We start from the raw sequence: 17,661 nt of genomic DNA on the forward strand, positions 1-17,661 counted from the left end.
GGAACTAAATGGTTGCTGTCCTTTATCAATAAGTTATTACGTTCTTTGCTATTTCTGTGAACACAATTTATATCGTGTCTTGTTTCTATAAACTATGGAGTATTCACCAATTAAGTCATGTGTTGCTTCAGAGACCAACGTCTATGCATAGGTAGTCCAACTTTTGAGTTGTTTTATTTTAAGCGGTACATCATTTACCTGGAATGAAGATTGTACTTTTACCAATAGAATGTAGTAACAAACTTTAAACTAGTTCAGTTGTAATTATGTCACGATAGGATTACAATAACAGTAATACTATGTTATAATTATGTTTTACAGAGCTTGTTGATGGTCAAAGTCCTGATGAAGGCATATTGTACATGTCGAAACGCGTTGACTGGATGCCATCTGTCTTCTTTTTAATCTGTTTTGTGAATACATATGTATCATTATTTTTATCAATTGTGACTAATGCACTTATTTTTTATCCCCTTTTTATCAAATTAAATATGAATATTTTTTCTAACTGAACTAGTTTGTTTGTTGAATCTATTGTGTATTTTCCTTAGTGTATGCCTGGGATTGTTATTTTTCACATATTGCATTTTTTCTTGCGCCAGTCAATGATTTTTTTTGTGTGAGTGTGAGGGTGGGCAGATTCCTGCTGATTGGCAGCAGGATGACTTGCCAAGCGTGCCAATGCAGACTGAGCATGTCAGATTGGCCACCGGTCTTGGGACGGCCAGCCCGACATGTGCACTTCAGACAGCAACAACCCCAGAGGTGTTAAACAGTTGGGGGATTGTAGGCACAGGCCCCTAGCCTCAAAAGGGGCACTGGGTTTGCCTGCTCAAACCAATCCAGGTGCTTCTCTCATGCTGAAAACAGCGTCAGAGCAGCTCCAGGATTGGTTACGTTCACGTTGGTATTTGTAGGAAGTCAACCACCTTCCTTCCCTCTGCCTCCCTTCGCACTTGATGGCTCAGCTGGATGGCAGCTCTCGGAACAGAGTCATCGGCTAAATGCCTCCTCCGACGCCTGTTCTCTAGCGAGAGGAGTTATTTCCATCCCACTTCCTACTGCTGTTGTGCCAGGACACTGGTCTGCTCCTCCTCTCTGGATGCTCCTGCTGCAGGCCTCCGCTCTCTCACCTTCTGTACTGCAGAGCCCACATACCTAGTCACGGGTGCTGCACCCCAATTTTGGAGTGAAAGGCCGACTGGCGCATTTATTATTTTGCACTCATCTGCACTTAGGCGCAGTCGTGGCCGGGATGACTCTAGGGTGGGAGGAGGGCGGGATTTGGGAGGGTGTCGCATGGGGGGTCACGCAGGGAGGGTTAATAAAAAAATCTAATTTAAACTCACCTTCGCCTCTGGTCTTGCATCGGATCTCCTCTCTGTGCCTAACGTCTCACAGGAAGCAGGCAGTTTCCCTCGCCTCACCTAAGCCAATCACAATGCTGCAATCGTATCGTTGTGATGGACTAGGACGCCGACCCCACAGGCATCTATGGGGAGGCCATTTTCTCTATTTAGGCTGCATGCAGCCTACATTGAGAAAATGGAGAGTGTGAATAATTGGTTTGATTGGCCAAACAGTCAGCACCCACAACAGTGGGCAAGACACTCCTCCCCTTCCTGGAACAGGAAAGCCCACCCGTCCGCCCCCAACCGGGCATACCCTTCTGCTTTCTCGCAGTGCGAGAAGCAGAAACATAAATTGCTATTTAAAATACCATTTTATGTTTCTGCTTCTCGCACTACGAGAAAGCAGTGGGGCGACGCTACTCCGCCCACGTGGAGGAGCCGCCCTTGCTTAGCGGTGTCCATCTTCTCCATGAGCATCTGAGGGTGACTTTGGAGCACTGCTAGGCATCAGCAGTCTCCGGAGAGCTTTGTCGTTCTGGTAGGCTATCAGTTTTGAATGGGTGCCAATTTATTATGCAGGATAATGTGAAATAATGCTAGCTCCTTCCAGGAAGCGGTTTCTGATTTTTTTATGCAGCACATTACTCTTGTACAGTGCACACTTTCCACTGAGCGGCACCCCTGTTTGTACCATTGAGAGCTCTGGAGATGTGGTTGATGGCACTGAAGGTTTCTCACGGGGTCTGTCAGTGGGTCAAAAAGGTGTTCAGAATACGTGGCCATCCAATCATTGGCCTCTCTGCAGAGCGCACAGGACAGTGGTCACGCATTACAATTGTAATTCTGATTCTGTGCAAATGGGTGTGACGGGCCCCCAGTTTTAGGGTGACTTGGCGTCCCAGATTTGCCAGGACGGTCCCCGTTTTTCACCAGCTGTCCATGCAGATTTCGAGAAATTTAGCTCATGTTCAGGTTTTTGGAGAGGGTCGACTAAAAACGGGGGGAGGTGTTTTTTTTAAAGTTTTACAAAGTAGTGATAGTTAGCAGTTGTTCCAAGAAAGCAATTTAATTCACGGAAAAGCTCCTGGGTTTAAAAATTGTATCTTATGTATGTTCTTACTGCCTGGTTTGTAATTCTCTACTGAGGAGCGCTGTCCTTCTGTGCCCTCGCTTGAAGTAAAAGTATAGTCCTTCTTCTATTTTTCCAAAATTTCCCGTTTTTTTGCTTTAAAATTTTGGTCACCCTACCCAGTTTTCAAAATTATGACAAGGCGAAAGTAAACGAAAATGCAGTGGTTGCTTCTCCCTAAAACTCATCCCTAATTTTTACGCCTCACCACTTTCAAATGTCACCAGGGGGTCACCCCAGGGGTGACCCCCTTTAACGAATAGCACAAGAACCGTCAGGACTTCCGGTTCAACTTCACCGAATGAAAGTCACAGGACAGGCAAGAAAGAAACATCCAGCCACTACTGGCACGTGACCGACGGGCCTTGTGCGTCCAGTACCTACCTGCCATCGGGGGCTTTTGTCATTCTGTTTTTTGCACATGAGCCTATCACCAGCTATTAGCTCGTGGTTGGTGTCGGGTAAAAAGAAAAACATGAAGAATAACGCGTGTAAATTAGGCACAAAAGGTTTTGCTCATGTTACTGGGTACCGTTAGCATACATGCCATAGACCCGGGAGGGTCTATGGCATGTATTTTAGCTTATTTAGCTTATTTTAGCTTATTTCGCTTATTTTAGCTGTCTCCCGCCTGAAATTGCATTTTCTACAATAGAAGTCAATGGGGAATTTTCATTCTCCCGATTTTTTATTTTAAATCTCCCACGTCCCTGTCCTAAAATGTTGGCATGTGTGCGTTAGGCACATCTCTGAGGGACAAACACGCACCTATTTGCGGTGCAAGCCCTGGCCCCAGGGTGCTTTGCGCTGGAGTGCGTCTTTGGTAAATTATTAAACAGATGAGCATAATGTCCCATAATGCCTCTCGCCAATGCCCTCTCTCAATGCACTTATTCTCTCCCTCCCTTTCTAGCTCTCTCTCTCTCTCCCTCTCTCTCTCCACCTCATCTTAGAGCGTCCACGCCCGTTTCCCTCCTCTCCCCGGATACACCGCCTCTCTTAGGGAGAGGAAGGGTGGACTTTATCTCAGTGTCTCTGCCCACGCTCTCCCATCCTTCCTTTTACTGGCACCGCTCCAACCCTCTCCTCCTCAATTCCCACTTACCCTCTCCCCCTACCCTGCTCACTAGCTGTCCCCCACCCCCACCTGGCTCGCTCATCCCCTGTCTCTCTCCACCTGGCTCATTTGCCCTCTCCTCCCTCCTAGCTCCTTTACCCTCTCTTCCCTGCCCAGCCACTTGCCCTCTCTCCCTGCCTGCCTCACTTGCTCTCACCCCCAACTGGCTCACTTGCCCTCCCTCCTTGCCCAGCTCACTTGCCCTCTCGCCATGCCTGCCCGGCTCACTTGCCCTCCCTGCTTGCCCAGCTCACTTGCCCTCTCGCCACGCCTGCCTGGCTCACTTGCCCTCCCTCCTTGCCTGGCTCACTTGCCCTCCCTCCTTGCCCGGCTCTCTTGCCCTCCCTCCTTGCCCAGCTCACTTGCCCTCTTTCCTTGCCTGCCTCACTTACTCTCACCCCCAACTGGCTCACTTACCCTCACTGCTCCTGCCTGGCTCACTTGCCCTCTCGCCACGCCTGCCTGTCTCACTTGCCCTCTCGCCACGCCTGCCTGGCTCACTTACCCTCCCCCTCCCCGCCTGGCTTACTTGCCCTCCATCCTTGCCCAGCTCACTTGCCCTCCCTCCTTGCCCAGCTCACTTGGCCTCCATCCTTGCCCAGCTCACTTGCCCATCCTCCTTGCCTGGCTCACTTGCCCTCCCTCCTTGCCCAGCTCACTTGCCCTCTTCCCCCGCCTGGCTCACTTGCCCTCCCTGCTTGCCCAGCTCACTTGCCCTCCCTCTACCCTCCTTGCCCAGCTCACTTGCCCTCCCTCCTTGCCCAGCTCGCTTGCTCTCCCTCCTTGTCCAGCTCACTTGCCCTCCCTGCTTGCCCAGCTCACTTGCCCTCTTCCCCCGCCTGGCTCACTTGCCCTCCCTCCTTGCCCAGCTCACTTGCCCTCCCTCCTTGCCCAGCTCACTTGCCCTCCCTCCTTGCCCAGCTCACTTGCCCTCCCTCCTTGCCCAGCTCACTTGCTCTCCCTCCTTGTCCAGCTCACGTGCCCTCCCTCCTTGCCCAGCTCTCTTGCCCTCCCTCCTTGCCCGGCTCACTTGCCCTCCCTGCTTGCCCGGCTCACTTGCCCTCCCTGCTTGCCCAGCTCTCTTGCCTCCCTCCTTGCCTGGCTCACGTGCCCTCCCTCCTTGCCTGGCTCACTTGCCCTCCCTCCTTGCCCAGCTCTCTTGCCCTCTCTCCTTGCCCAGCTCTCTTGCCCTCCCTCCTTGCCCAGCTCACTTGCCCTCTTCCCCCGCCTGGCTCACTTGCCCTCCCTCCTTGCCCAGCTCACTTGCCCTCCCTCCTTGCCCAGCTCACTTGCCCTCTCTCCTTGCCCAGCTCTCTTGCCCTCCCTCCTTGCCCAGCTCACTTGCCCTCTTCCCCCGCCTGGCTCACTTGCCCTCCCTCCTTGCCCAGCTCACTTGCCCTCCCTCCTTGCCCAGCTCACTTGCTCTCCCTCCTTGTCCAGCTCACGTGCCCTCCCTCCTTGCCCAGCTCTCTTGCCCTCCCTCCTTGCCTGGCTCAATTGCCCTCCATCCTTGCCCAGCTCTCTTGCCCTCCCTCCTTGCCCAGCTCTCTTGCCCTCCCTCCTTGCCCAGCTGTCTTGCCCTCTCTCCTTGCCTGGCTCACTTGCCCTCCATCCTTGCCCAGCTCTCTTGCCCTCCCTCCTTGCCCACCTCTCTTGCCCTCTCTCCTTGCCCAGCTCTCTTGCCCTCCCTCCTTGCCCACCTCTCTTGCCCTCTCTCCTTGCCCAGCTCTCTTGCCATCTCTCCTTGCCCAGCTCTCTTGCCCTCCATCCTTGCCCGGCTCTCTTGCCCTCCCTCCTTGCCCACCTCTCTTGCCCTCCCTCCTTGCCTGGCTCACTTGCCCTCCCTGCTTGCCCGGCTCACTTGCCCTCCCTCCTTGCCCAGCTCTCTTGCCCTCCCTCCTTGCCCAGCTCTCTTGCTCTCCCTCCTTGCCCAGCTCTCTTGCCCTCCATCCTTGCCCGGCTCTCTTGCCCTCCCTCCTTGCCTGGCTCACTTGCCTCCCTGCTTGCCCGGCTCACTTGCCCTCCCTGCTTGCCTCCCTCCTTGCCCAGCTCTCTTGCCCTCCCTCCTTGCCCAGCTCTCTTGCCCTCCATCCTTGCCCAGCTCTCTTGCCCTCCCTCCTTGCCCACCTCTCTTGCCCTCTCTCCTTGCCCAGCTCTCTTGCCCTCCCTCCTTGCCCACCTCTCTTGCCCTCTCTCCTTGCCCAGCTCTCTTGCCATCTCTCCTTGCCCAGCTCTCTTGCCCTCCATCCTTGCCCGGCTCTCTTGCCCTCCCTCCTTGCCCACCTCTCTTGCCCTCCCTCCTTGCCTGGCTCACTTGCCCTCCCTGCTTGCCCGGCTCACTTGCCCTCCCTCCTTGCCCAGCTCTCTTGCCCTCCCTCCTTGCCCAGCTCTCTTGCTCTCCCTCCTTGCCCAGCTCTCTTGCCCTCCATCCTTGCCCGGCTCTCTTGCCCTCCCTCCTTGCCTGGCTCACTTGCCTCCCTGCTTGCCCGGCTCACTTGCCCTCCCTGCTTGCCTCCCTCCTTGCCCAGCTCTCTTGCCCTCCCTCCTTGCCCAGCTCTCTTGCCCTCCCTCCTTGCCTGGCTCACTTGCCTCCCTGCTTGCCCGGCTCACTTGCCCTCCCTGCTTGCCCAGCTCTCTTGCCTCCCTCCTTGCCTGGCTCACGTGCCCTCAGTCCTTGCCTGGCTCTCTTGCCCTCCCTCCTTGCCTGGCTCTCTTGCCCTCCCTCCTTGCCCAGCTCTCTTGCCCTCCCTCCTTGCCTCCATCCTTGCCCAGCTCTCTTGCCCTCCCTCCTTGCCCAGCTCTCTTGCCCTCCCTCTTTGCCCGGCTCTCTTGCCCTCCCTCCTTGCCCGGCTCACGCTCTCTCCTCCTTCACCCCTTTCAGCTTCTCTCCTGTTTTCCTCTGCTCTCAGCTCCCCGTGTCCCCCTTTCACCGCGGGCCCCTCCCACTCCCGACTCTCTGCTTCCTCCTTCCCGTCTCCCTCTCCTTCCTTCCTCCCGCCTGTCTCCCTCTTCCACCTCCTCTTCCCCCCTCTCTCCTCCTCTCTGCATCCCCATCTTTTCAACAGATGTCCTCCCTCTCGTCTGTGGGTCCCCACCCCTCTTCTCCTCACCTCCAATAAGCCCCTCACTCTCTTCTATCCCTCCTTCCTTTATGCTGCCGTAGACCCTCTATTCCCATCCTGTCAGGCGGCCCCTCCTCCCGCTCGGGGCTCTAGTCCGTCTGCTTCTCCCTCCCCCCTCCTCCCCCTCAGCTCCCTCTCTTCCTCTCCCGCATTCACTCCTTTCCCAGATGCCTCTCACTCCGGGGGCTGCACTCCCCGCCCCTCCACTACCCTCTCTCGTTCCCCTGCGGCTCTCTCTTCCTTTCTTCTCCTCTCTTCACTCCTTCCCTTCCTCTCTCCCTCCCTCCCCCGACGCGCTCACACTACGCCCCTTTCCCTCCCTCGCACCCTTAGCGCCTACCTTGAGCTTGGGGACCCGGCTTCGCAGCGCTAGGCTCCGCGGGGACAGCAGCCGCTCGGCCAGCAGCGTCTGGATGATGGTGGAGTCCATAGTGCGAGCAACAGGAACCGCCGCCCCCAAATCGGACGTCTGTCTGTCCACTCCCACCGTCCACCGAGCCGGGGCGTAGCCAGTGACGGGCCGGTCTCTGGGGACAGGGGAGGCTGCCCTCAGGCCAGTCACTCCGAAGGGCTGGTGGGGCTGGGGCGAGCCGAGCCGCCTCCGAGACAGGGCCTTACTGTCCTATTAAGGCCCGATCGTGACATACCACAGAGCCTGACCCAGGAAACCCGGACACGTGGCCGGATACATAATGGACTATTCTCAGCCCCCACTACCCCGCACCCCATGCCTGATATGTGACTGACTTTGCCTGCCCCCCATTACTGTAAGATTCCAGAATTTGACGTGTAACTGGCTTCACCTCAGCAGAGGCTTACAGGTGACTGACACGCAGGGTCGGACTGGGACAGAAAATAGCATCAGGTACAAAAATATCACAACTCCCCACTCCCCCCCCCCCTTTAGCTCCCCAGGTACCTGAAAAAAGTGGCCCACATTCTTCAATTCTGGGAATTTTTGAACTGGTAAAGATAAACTGTATAGGTGTTTTGCAAGGTATGAGAGACTGCAGGCATGTGTACTTACTGCAAGCAATGTTTATTTTAATTTCAGACGAATTAGCATTAAGAACTGGCCGTCTGATTGCCCTAATCCATCACCATTCTTTAGCCCACTCTGCCACCCCAGTTCAGACATGGCCATATGCAAATCAGTCTGAACCTGTGCCTCATGGGAACAGTCCAGCCCGAACTGCCAAGCCATGTCTTCCCTGGACTGGAATCAAGCATCCTGGGACCGGATTCATAATCCTCATCAGCCAGGCTATCTTGAATCCAGTGGCCAAGTGAGCAAGGTACTCGAGTCTGAGCATACCCTGCCAATTTAGGGCGAACAAAGCTATACAAAAGGGGATGATGGACGGAGCGTTTGAGCAAATCAAACACTCACCCCCAGTCAACTGATCTGGGTTTAATCCATCACCATTCTTTAGCTCACTCAGCCACCCCAGTTCAGATATGGCCATATGCAAATCAGTCTGACCCTGTGCCTCATGGGAACAGTCCAGCCCGAACTGCGCGAACTGCCATCATCCCCTTTTGTATCGCTTTGTTCGCCCTAAATTGGCAGGGTATGCTCAGACGTGAGTCCCTTGCTCAGTTGGCCACTGGATTCAAGATAGCCTGGCTGATGAGGATTATGAATCCGAAACTGGTCCCAGGATGCTTGTTTCCGGTCCAGGAAAGACATGGCTTGGCAGTTCGGGCTGGACTGTTCCCATGAGGCACAGGGTCAGACTGATTTGCATATGTCCATGTCTAAACTGGGGCGGCTGAGTGAGCCAAAGAATGGTGATGGATTAAACCCAGATCAGTTGACTGGGGGTGAGTGTTTGATTTGCTCAAACGCTCCGTCCATCATCCCCTTTTGTACCACTGGAGGAAAGCCACACTCCTCAGAAAACGGTAGAAGGCTTGGGGTTTCCTGTCCAGTTCTTGGGAAACGAGGGGAGGACTTGGCGGTAACCGCAGACCTTCAGCGCCATCATGGCTGCTCTCGGAGGTCAAGTCATTATTTGGGGCATCTAGCATCCGCTGTGATGTACTGCGTCACTTTTTCTGTCAAGCTCTCCCTTACCCTGTTGACTACCACTTGTGGCGTGGACCGTCTTTATGCTGCACTGGCTCTCTTAAGCCATTGACTATGCCTAGCGCCAGTAAGGTCCTTGAGATGACAACCCTCCCTTGTGTTGTACACTCTTCCTTTATTCATTGCCAGTCTCTTGTTCCGTACACTTTTACTTGGGTCGTTGCCCATCTATGGTTTCATACAGGGTTCCTGTATCCTTGCCCGTCTCTTGTTACGTAAACTGTTTCTTGAGTCGTTGACCATCCATTTTTCCGTACACGTTTCCTTGTGTTGTTGCCTATCTCTTGTTCTGTGCGCTGTTCCTTTAGTCGTTGACCATCCATTGTTGAGTACACTCTTCCTTGTGTTGTTGCCAGTCTCTTGTTCCCTACACTGTTCCTTCAGTCACTGACCAACTATTGTTCCATACACGGTTCCGTGTGTCATTGTCAGTCTCTTGTTCTGCACACTGTCCTTTCAGTCGTTGACCATCTTTTGTTCTGTACACAGTTCCTTGTGTCGTTACCCATCTCTTGTTGTATGCGCTGTTCCTTTAGTGGTGACCATCCATTGTTGCATACACTCTTCCTTGTGTTGTTTCCCATCTATTGTTCCATATATGGTTCCTTGTGTTGTTGGCAGTCTCTTGGTCCGCACACTGTTCCTGGAGTCGTTGACCATCTTTTGTTCTGTACATAGTTCATGTATTGTTGCCCATCTCTTGTTCCGTACACTGTTTCTTCAGTCGTTGACCATCCATTGTTCCGTACACGGTTCCTTGTGTTGTTGACCATCTATTGTTCCATACACAGTTCCATGTGTCACTGCCAGTCTCTTGTTCCGTACACTGTTCCTTCAGTCATTGACCAACTATTGTTCCGTACACGGTTTCTCGTGTCATTGCCCATCCCCTTTTCAGTACATAGATCCATCAGTCTTTGACCATACATTTCTCTGTACACGCTTCCTTGTGTCGTTGCCCCTCTCTTGTTCTGCACACTGTTTCTTCAGTCGTTGTCCATCCATTGTTCCGTACAACGGTTTCTTGTGTCATTGACCATCTCTTGTTCTGTGCGCTGTTCCTTCAGTGGTGTCCATCCATTGTGCTGTACACGGTTCCTTGTGTCATTGACCATCCCTTTTTCCATACATTGTTCCATCAGTCTTTCACCATCCATTGTTCCGTACACGGTTCCTTGTGTCGTTGCCCATCTCTTGTTATGTTCACTGTTCCGTCAATCATTGACCAGCTGTTGTTCCGAACACTCTTCCTTGGGTCATTGCCCATCACTTGTTCCGTACACTGTTACTTCAGTTGTTGACCATCTATAGGACTGTATACTGTTCATTGTGTCCTTGCTCATCTCTTCTTCCATACACTGGTCCATGAGTCACTGGCCAGCCATTGTGCTGTACACTGTTCCCTGTGCCGTTGCCAGTCCCTTATTCCGCACACTGTTCCTTAAGTCATTGACCATCAATTTTGCTGTAAACTGTTCCTCGTCTCATTATCCATCCCTTGTTCCATACACTGTTCCTTGTGTCGCTGCCCGTCTCTTGTTCCCTACACCGTTCCTTGAGGCGTTGACCGTCCATTGTTCCGTACACTGTTCTATCATAAACTTTAAACTAGAAATCTCTGAATGGACAACCCCGTGCTGGAACCATCTTAGTGACTACAATCATCTGAGTAATCCTAAGGAAAGATGTGTAAAGCTGTTCAAAGCTGCCAGATTGCTGAAAACCATAAACGGAGAGTCTGTCTCTCACACTTCTCCACCCATCACCCTGGTAAGCACTGCATCCCATAGCACCATAATCACACCTTGGTTCTCATCACACACAACATGGAAACACTTCCAACATTGAATCAAAACAATGACAACACCCTTTAAACCACAAACACTCCACTGTGCAGCATGCTAGCCAGGGCTTCAGTGCTCCATGTAGGGGCACCAAGTGATATATGGGAAACAGTTGCAACAACGCGGGCAGAGCCACGTGTGTTCCAACTTCGCAAGCACCACCACGCTTGCCCTAACCATGCATATAACTTAACCACGCATATGTGTGGTTAAGACAGTGCGTGGTCTAGTTGCTGGCTGGCGGAAGTAGTGGGAGAGGATGTGACACTGGGAGGTACGTCGGGCTGGGGCCGGGTTTGGAGGGGGTTAGTTTGTAAGGTTTGGGATATCGGTAGTGTTCAGGGCTGGGGAGGATCGGGGTAGTTTTCAGGGCTGGGGAGGATCGGGGTAGTTTTCAGGGCTGGGGAGGATCAAGGTAGTTTTCAGGGCTGGGGGGGCTTGGGGTAGTTTTCAGGGCTGGGGGGGTATGGGGTACTTTTCAGTGCTGGGGGTCAGGTAGTTTTCAGGGCTGTGAGGTGTTGGGGTAGTTTTATGGGTTGAGGGGGTTGTGTAGTTTTCAGGACCAGGTGGTTGTTCTTTTAGGAGGGAGGAGGTAGGTTTAGGTGTCAGGGTGGAGATTTGGGGCCGTTTTAGGGCGAGGGGACAGAATTGTAACACTTTTTAGGGCTAAGGGGGGCAGGGTAATTTTTAAGGCTCGCCGGGGTTCAGGTAGTTTTTAGTTTTAGGGCTTAGGGGAGGGGGGTTAGTTTTGAGGGTGTTGAGGGGGTTGATTTTCTTGATGGAGGGAGGTAGTTTTAGGACTCAGGGCAGGGGCAGTGGTCGGGGTTTAAGACTTACCTGTCAGGTCTTAACCACGGATATGTCTTTACCATGCATGCCTTAACAATGCATAATTCGTTGTAAAGGCGTGCGTGCTAAACGCATATTTGTGCTTAAGACTTGCGTTGTTGAGACTGCGTGGAACCCGCATGCGTGGCAAACCCATGAGTGATTCAATCACACAACCGTGTTATATAAATGTTAGAATACAAACCAATATAAAGTGTAGAAAAACCTTTGCAGTTCTCCCTGGTCTCATCAAACACCAAAGGTGGCGCTGGGCAGCCGTGGAGTGTGTATTTGCTATGCTCATGAGATTAGGGGCCACTCAGATACATCCAGAAATGACAACAACAGGGATGAAGCTTGGCGAAAGAAAAACCTGAAGAAGCAACTGGAAGAACAGAATGTCTCTTTCCTGTAGGCGATGGGGGCACAACAACCAAGCGCATTGGTGAGCAAGTCAAAGTTGTGTTTTAACAAATCACAAAGTCCTATATAAACGAGTCGTGTTTTAACAAATCACAAAGTCCTATATAAACGAGTCGTGTTTTAACACATCACAAAGTCCTATATAAACGAGTCGTGTTTTAACAAATCACAAAGTCCTATATAAACGAGTCGTGTTTTAACAAATCACAAAGTCCTATATAAACGAGTCGTGTTTTAACACATCACAAAGTTCTATATAAACGAGTCGTGTTTCAACAAATCACAAAGTCCTATATAAAAAAGTCGTGTTTTAACAAATCACAAAGTCCTATATAAACAAGTCGTGTTTTAACAAATCACAAAGTCCTATATAAACGAGTCGTGTTTTAACAAATCACAAAGTCCCAGTCCTCAAAAAATGAAAGGCTGGAAGAACAGCCCTGGGGATTCGTCTCAGCAATCAACGACTGAGCCCAGTGATGTAGTTTAAGTCGCCGTGTAGGATCCAGACTCAAGAACCAGGGAGGCGGGATGTGTATTGGAAAGCGCCTTGAAGCCCTCCGATAAGGTCGAACCTTCTAAGCACTGCCACTGCTGCAGCAATTTTGAAACCAAGATGTGTCGCCTTTTCGAATGATACAACAGGTACTCCATGCAGAGTCAACAGCAGAGGGTACTTGGCGGAAGAGGAAACTGGACAACTCAGCTAGAGGTCTGAAGTCTCCCAGTCCATGCCTCGCAGACTTGCTGAGTGGTGGGCCAAAGGGAAGAGCTTCCCCTGGAAACATAATGGCGCAGTCCTCCCAGACACCTGAGCATCTGGGGTTATAGCGGAAGTACGCCTGGTCCCTCCACCTCACTCTTCAACTGAGGGCAAGCAGTGATCCAGTGGACCTGGGCGTAAAGCTCCTCTGCTAAGATTCGGACAGAAGGAACAAGCGGCTTCTGACCACCTAATAAGCACAGGCAAAGGTAAGTAGATCAGTGATGTGGGGACCTCAACACAGAGGAGAGTTCTAACTTGTGCGTGGAGGCTCTTCACGGCTGAAGTCCAGCTCTCGGTTTGCATCCTCTTCAGGACAGTCACAGGTGCTTCAGAAGCTTGTGTTTGTGATTCTGAACACGGTAGAAGTAGCTCTCAAGCAATGCTGGGCACACATCCCAGCCCCCTCTTCTTGACCCCTCCTCCTTAAAGGCCCCACCTCCTCCACTCTCACATGGTGAAAAGTTTACAAAGTTGGCAGGTGAGTCATAATGCTTAAAATATATATCAGGAGAGTATGTACGTACAAGGGAGACTTGTAGGTGTATTATTATTCAGAATCAAGCGAGTCACTTATTTGGGCCCATATTTGGAGAATGGATGAGCTGGGCGGTGTCTGATCTGGTAGTGCCTGGGACTACTGAGGGATTAGAGAAACATGTGAATGAATTGTCCGCAAAAGGGTTCAAGAGCAAGCATTGGCCTGTGCGAGACCTATTGGCTTTGCCAACGTGTTTTAGTCAAGTTCCAAAGCAGTGTTGCTGCCTTGCAGCATGGCTAAAAGTGCTGTGATGCAGGCAGCGCTGGCTACGTCATAACACATTTTTTTTTAATTTTCATGCATGTGGGCATCACAGACGACAGAACAGAAAAAAAAAAAATTGCTATGAAAAAAGCCAGCACTGGCCGCGTCAAGGCGCCTATTTTTATTTATGCCGCTGCTGTGGGAGACAACAAGACAATGAGAGTGAATAAACAACATGGTCAAACGGAAGATGGGGGTTGGGAGGGAAGAAGCAACACGGGCACCAGCAAATAGTGGGGTGGGAGGGAAGAAGCAACATGATGAGATGAAAAAAGAAAAACAGTACCTCAATCAAGGCGTGACTAGTGGAAGGACACCAATCAAACCAAAGTAATCAGTTGTTGGTCCGTGCTCCACACGAAAGAAGAGAAAGAGAAGCCGGCATGCACTGGCCTATTACGAGGAAGCAGGTAAGAGTGACAATGAAGCCAACGATGGTAAGCAGTCCCTTGTAGGCGAAGGCTAGATCTAAATACTCTACCAAAGTGCAAATGCCAAACTCCATCTTGACCTTTACCACTACTACGCAGCTCTGTTTTGATTTTCAGGAATGAATCCCTGGTTTGAGGGTTTGCTTTTGAAAATCATAAAAGTGCTGGCTGGCCTTCGAAAGTAACTCAAAATACAAGCATGCGACGGTTGAAGAAGACAATAGGGTTTATTTACAAACCCCTTGCGCCGCCGATGCGTCACTTTTAGCATGGGAAAAGTAATGTACAGGCGGTGTAAGATGCTTGTAATAAGGCCCAATGCCTTCAAAAGTAACTTAAGATACAGGCAGGTACTGGTTGGAGGAGAGAACGCCTTCCATTACATTTTTTTGGCTTGAACAAATCAACACAACAAAAACTGTGCAAAACTACTCACACATGAAAATTTCGAAATTTTGTGTAATTCGAGTAATGAAAAATGTCACTAATTGCGCTAATAGTGCAAGTGTTGGAAAGGCCTAGGGGGCAGATGTATCATCTGTTCTTCTTGTCGCAAACGCTGCGAATCGCAAAAAAGCAGCGTTTGCCACAAAAAAAATCGGCAAATGTGATGTATCAAAAAATCGCACTGCAAAATTAAGGAATCGCAAAATTTGCAATTCCTTCATTTTGCGCAAGCATTTAAGGAAACACAAATTGCGATTCCTTAAATGCTATGTATGTAGCATTTAAGCTTTGCGAATTTAGGCTAAGAAATAGCAAATTACCACCAACTTGTAGTTGGTGGTAATTTGCGAATTCTTTTAAAAAAGCACTTTTTGAAATTTCTAAAGGTGCCATGTGACGCTCATACATGCCCTTCGGGCATGTATGTGCGCCATATGCGCACACATGTCAATTTCAGGGGTGCAGCAGGGTGTCCTTAAGACACCCTTGCACCCTTGAAATTATTCTCAATTTGCGATTAGCAAATTGCGAATCGCAAATTGAGAATAACTGTCCATTCATTCCTATGGGCCTCCTGGCCCATAGAAATGAACGGGAAATTATTCCTTAATTGCGATTAGCAATTTGCTAAATCGCAATTAAGGAATTTTAAGAAATCGCCAAAAAATAGCGAATTTCTAGATACATACCATTTAGCAATTCTCAAATAGCGATTCCTTAAAAATCGCTATTTGAGAATCGCTAAAGGGTATCTTGATACATCTGGGCCTAAATTTCTTCAGCATCTGGGGCATTTATTTTTATATTTACAATTGGAAGTTAAAACTACAAGAATGCAGCGCGCTGCTGATTAAAAACCCAAGACTGGCCAAAGGTGTCCAACCACCCAAAAAGCCACTTGGAAGCGCAGCCAATGGATCGCCCTCCCGTCCAACCAACCCCTTCCCACCCCCGCATTTCTGCTCATAGATATGTCCATCTTTATCTGGCTGTTGATGAGGGAACTGGGCTTGTAGTCACCACAAAACTCCGGCAGCTGTTTCGCATCACCGGGGTCAGGGACATGCCGGGGAGGTGGAGGGGTCTTTTCCTGTTCTGGAGTCCCAGGCCAGGCAGGCGGCGCCCAGACCAAAATAGCTCTGTGCGACTTTCCCAGCTGGAGGCCAGGCCGAGCCCCATAGCCAACGGGGCTGTGTTGTAGCCGGAAGTCAGGCTGCGCGCCATGGCCTCGTGTGCCGTGTCTCATCTGGAAGCCAGGCGGGCCCGGTGGCGAGAGTGACTGTGTCTCAGCTGCAGGCCAGGCGCAGTCCCCATGTGTCACTGTGCCATGGCTGAAGGTCGGACAGGGCACTCACTGTACAACCACGTGATCACGTGCCAACTGGGCCCTAGGGCTAGGAATGGCACTCAAATGGCTTCTGAATACACATTCCTGAAAGAAGAACGTTCATGAGTTATTTGGCACAGCTGCAAAGCATTCTGGTTATTGTAGTATTTTCTTCAACATTAAAAGCAGGCCTTTGCCCCTCTCCTATACCTGCAACCCTCCAGACAAGGATGAAACCTTTTCTCTCCGGGATGGGGTTTCTAGATGGATTGGGGCTGGCTCACCAGTGGAATAGTCCTACAGGAGCGCTACTGCAGGCATGAATTGGCCCTGAAATGTACAATCCCTTTTAGTAGAAGTAGAAAGTTGGCACAAACTTGTAATTACTTGCGTTTAAATGTACCCTAAAGATTCTCATTCTATTTTTCTAGAAGTTTGGGGACAATTCACAAAGGCAATAAAGAGTAACTGAAGTAGTATTTCGGACTCATAAATACCTTGGTGACTCGGCCCACGAAGCTGGTGTTTCTTACCAACTTGTTGAGGATAAAAATGGAAAGTTCAGCTTCACAACTCTGTCCTGCGTGGTTCATCAGTGGTGAATGGGGTCCGCTCAACGACGGGTCTGAAGAGCTGCTTGTCTTGTTCATCACATCAACATATAGACATTGGCGATGCATTATTATCACACTTTTCATTCAGCTCCCTTCCAGTTCTGTCTTAGAGAAGTTAGCGGTTACGTCGCACTATAGGTGGTGAGTGCTGTTGTTTGAAACCCGTGTGTCACAGCCTTAGATACCACCAGGGCTTTAAGTGGGATAAAAAACAAAGTGGGGGCGGGGCTTCACAGGGTGCGTGTCCTATGTAATAAAGAACATGACTTAAACATGTAAACTACATTTTCGTTGTGCACCGCCTCACCTATACTTTGGTTCCTCTTTGAACTTTTTAGGTCTCGCCTAGCGAATGCAGCGAATGCTCTTCTTCGCCTCGGCGAGTCTATTGTTGGGGCTTTCGGTAGCGAAGGAAGACAAACCATGTGTGCGCACGGATAGGCGATGTGTACGCACATGGCATCTCCTTTCCCACTCTGTGCTTGATTCCGCTCCTTCACGCGCCTGGACAAGAGATGTGCACGCTTTTGCTGTGCGGGCACATCGCTTAGGCGCGCTTTCACTTTCTTTATGCACTTTCTTTACAGTGTCTCGCTCCCTGCCCTCCCACGTCTCTTCTGCCTTGTTTAATTCTATTATTGAAGCTTTTCTGCGCTCCATGCCGACTTGTGCCCCAGTCCCACCTCTTGGGTTACGTGTGCTTCAGGACCCGCAATCCTGCTTACAAGCAGCGCTGTGGGCTACGATCAGTGTTTGTCTGTCCCTATCCTGCCTCTTGGTTTATGAGTGCTGGAGGACCCGCGCGCCTGACTACAAGCACTGGCATGTGCCCCAATCTGGCCTCCCTGTGGCTCTGACAACTGAGACGTGCTTGGTGTGCACTCTCATGAAGCAGCGCAAGCCAGACAACTGTGTGCCTCAACCCCAGCCCGAGAAGCCTCACTGCCCTCCACGTCCCCCTCAGCTAGTCTGAAGGAGAGGGACAATATAAAGCAATGCTGGCTCTGTGACTAAGGTCCGCTGACACCGCACCAGACCCTTACAAGGTATCTTACTGTCAGAACCGGCTGTCTCTAGTTGGCAGAGGTATGCACTTCTGACAAATAGGGACACACCTTTTCTAGTCAGGGCAAGGGGATTACACACTTAGATAACCCCTGCTCACCCCCTTGGTAGCTTGGCAAAAAAGACAGGCTTATCTCAGAGGCAGTGCGTTAAGCATTTATGACCACATACAGTAATAAAGTGAATACACTACAAATGGACACGACACAGTAGTATTATAAAAATAAGGATTTTTATATAAGGCTTAGCACAAGACCAAATAATGACAAAAATATACCACAGTCTTAATAAATACTCTTGTAAAG

General features: G+C 50.7%; 1 protein-coding gene across 3 annotated transcripts in view; it reads right to left on the reverse strand.

Annotated features, from left to right (window-relative positions):
* Positions 1-17,661, reverse strand: part of SEPTIN5 (septin 5) — a 333,604-nt gene that overhangs the window by 72,423 nt on the left and 243,520 nt on the right. The window contains exon 1 of one of the 3 annotated variants that reach the window (XM_086942640.1): positions 7,061-7,188. The exons of the other annotated variants lie outside the window; for them this stretch is intronic. Within the exon in view, the coding sequence (XP_086798766.1) occupies positions 7,061-7,150 (90 nt within the window). The 5' untranslated portion in view covers positions 7,151-7,188. Of the gene's footprint in view, positions 1-7,060; positions 7,189-17,661 lie in introns of those variants that run through there. 3 annotated transcript variants of the gene reach the window in all.

This window comes from Lissotriton vulgaris, chromosome 11 (assembly GCF_964263255.1).
Source record: "Lissotriton vulgaris chromosome 11, aLisVul1.2, whole genome shotgun sequence".
Classification (NCBI taxonomy): domain Eukaryota; kingdom Metazoa; phylum Chordata; class Amphibia; order Caudata; family Salamandridae; genus Lissotriton; species Lissotriton vulgaris.